Source organism: Capsicum annuum, unplaced genomic scaffold, assembly GCF_002878395.1.
Source record: "Capsicum annuum cultivar UCD-10X-F1 unplaced genomic scaffold, UCD10Xv1.1 ctg2291, whole genome shotgun sequence".
Classification (NCBI taxonomy): domain Eukaryota; kingdom Viridiplantae; phylum Streptophyta; class Magnoliopsida; order Solanales; family Solanaceae; genus Capsicum; species Capsicum annuum.
In genome coordinates this window covers 1-1,933 of record NW_025829005.1, presented here as the reverse complement: position 1 = coordinate 1,933, position 1,933 = coordinate 1, and the positions used below count along the sequence as shown (strand labels likewise).

The following is a 1,933-nucleotide window of genomic DNA, read 5'->3' as shown; positions in this document are numbered from 1 at the left end:
GGCTATAATCCCAGAAACATTTGAAGTTGAATCATGCTCCATAATTAAGTGCAGATCACTGAAATTTGAAGCTCACGAGTATTGCTACAAAAGATGACCGAGAGGCACACAAAAACAAGACACAGCTTCCTGAAGAACATCTAAAAATGAAATCATTCTTTGTACAGGACAATAGACAGCGGCCTCCTTTTATTGTATAGAGTGAGCTGAAAAAATCAGTGGTGTATGATCTCATTGTTGGCGTGCAAGTATGAAAACCCACCTCCAAAACATCGGTGGTGAGCGTGAAAATCACTAGAAATTGTATCATAATCATGATCATAAACTCAAATATAACTCCCTTTTATCCCGAGACACAAGAAGACAGAATAATGGCTTGCTGAACCACTATAAAATATCACATGTCAACTTTCGTTTCCGCATTTTATTGCTTACTGTTGAACTTGTCAAACTCATAGACACTAATCTTTCTGTTCAAATTCTGAATATGATCAAGCCAATTCAATTGATTCAACTGTAACACTTCCAACCAACCAACAATTTAAAAAGTAGATTCAATCCTTTAATTTTTCTCGATATCTGACCTAAAGTTCAACCAAGACTCTCAACATATACATCAAGAGAATGCAAATCAGGCTAATTGATATATACAAAGATGTTAGTGAACAAAACTTGAACTGGATTATTAGGTGAAATAAAATAAGAAAGAGAGCATTCTGTACCAACAAATCCAATGGAAGTGACTCAAGCCTAGACTCCGACGTGCCTTCTACATCTCCGGGTGTCTTTGGTGTCATTTGCAAATTATTCTGCTTGGCTAAATCCAAGGGTGAAGTTACGGCACCCAAACGAGATCTCACGGGAGATAGAAATATGGGACTCTCAACCTTAACATCATTTGGAAGCACAACTTCCTCCTTAACATCATCTGCATTTCTTACAACCACTCTTTTCTTCCAAAGATCAGTAATCGATTTAGCAGCAGAAATCTTCGTGTTCCGAAGTTGTGCAAGAGCACCTGGTCTCAGATACTTGCTCTTTATACACTTCGATCGCTTTTTCTGTTTCGGAGTCTTGGATTGCCCATCTTTAGGAGACACTTTCCCCATAATACCTTTTTCTCCTTTCTCTACTTGGCAGAAAATTGAGGTTTTCCCTTCACTCCCACACTTATGTATCAAACATAAAAGTAAATCTAACCCAGATTTCTTTCCATGTTAACCTGAAAAAGTAAAAAGGACTAGATGAAATAATTTATCAAAACAGGAAACATTCATACAGAGCTATTGGCATTAAAAGAAAATGTTTCAATAAGAAATGATTTAACAATGCTTCAATTCCCTTGAAATTAACAGTCTAAAAAAAAATTCCACAAGGAAATTACAGTCCACTATAAAGTAAAAGGGACTTCAATTATTAGTTGTAAGAAGTCATTTTCCTTTCAAAATACCTCCAAAGAGTCCCTACTGGTTTTTTCAATCAACATTCGGACATACAAAATATTGCCAGAAGCTATATTATACCATATCATACGCCTCTGTTGACTTACTTAATAACAACCCAAGCATGAAAACAGGTACACAACACGTCATACAAAGCAAAATGTCTCCTCTTTAATAGCATTTCTCTAGAAAACATTAACCAGTACCAAAAGCAACCTAATGGAATTGCAAGAAATTTGATGGTTTCAAAGAACTAACTGAAGAATCCTCACAAGAGCCAGACACGAATATCTCGCTAATTACCTCGATATCCGAACAGCCTTTAAAAAACTGCCGCGATTATTATCGCTACAGAAAAATAAACAAAAATTAACAGCTGAACCCTACAATTCAAGCATAGAGTAGCGCGCGCACAAACAATAACTAACTTCATATCCGATAAAATATGCAACAATTAACGAAATCCAGAAACGAGACAAAAATTGGAACCT

General features: G+C 36.1%; 1 protein-coding gene across 1 annotated transcript; it reads right to left on the bottom strand.

Annotated features, from left to right (window-relative positions):
* Positions 1–722: 722 nt before the first annotated feature.
* LOC124890702 (F-box protein At4g35930-like) lies at positions 723–1,109 on the bottom strand (the record flags this gene model as incomplete). Its single annotated transcript, XM_047402479.1, has 1 exon — positions 723–1,109. A coding segment is annotated over exon 1 (387 nt), but the record flags the coding sequence as incomplete, so codon positions are not given.
* Between the last annotated feature and the right edge of the window lie 824 nt (positions 1,110–1,933).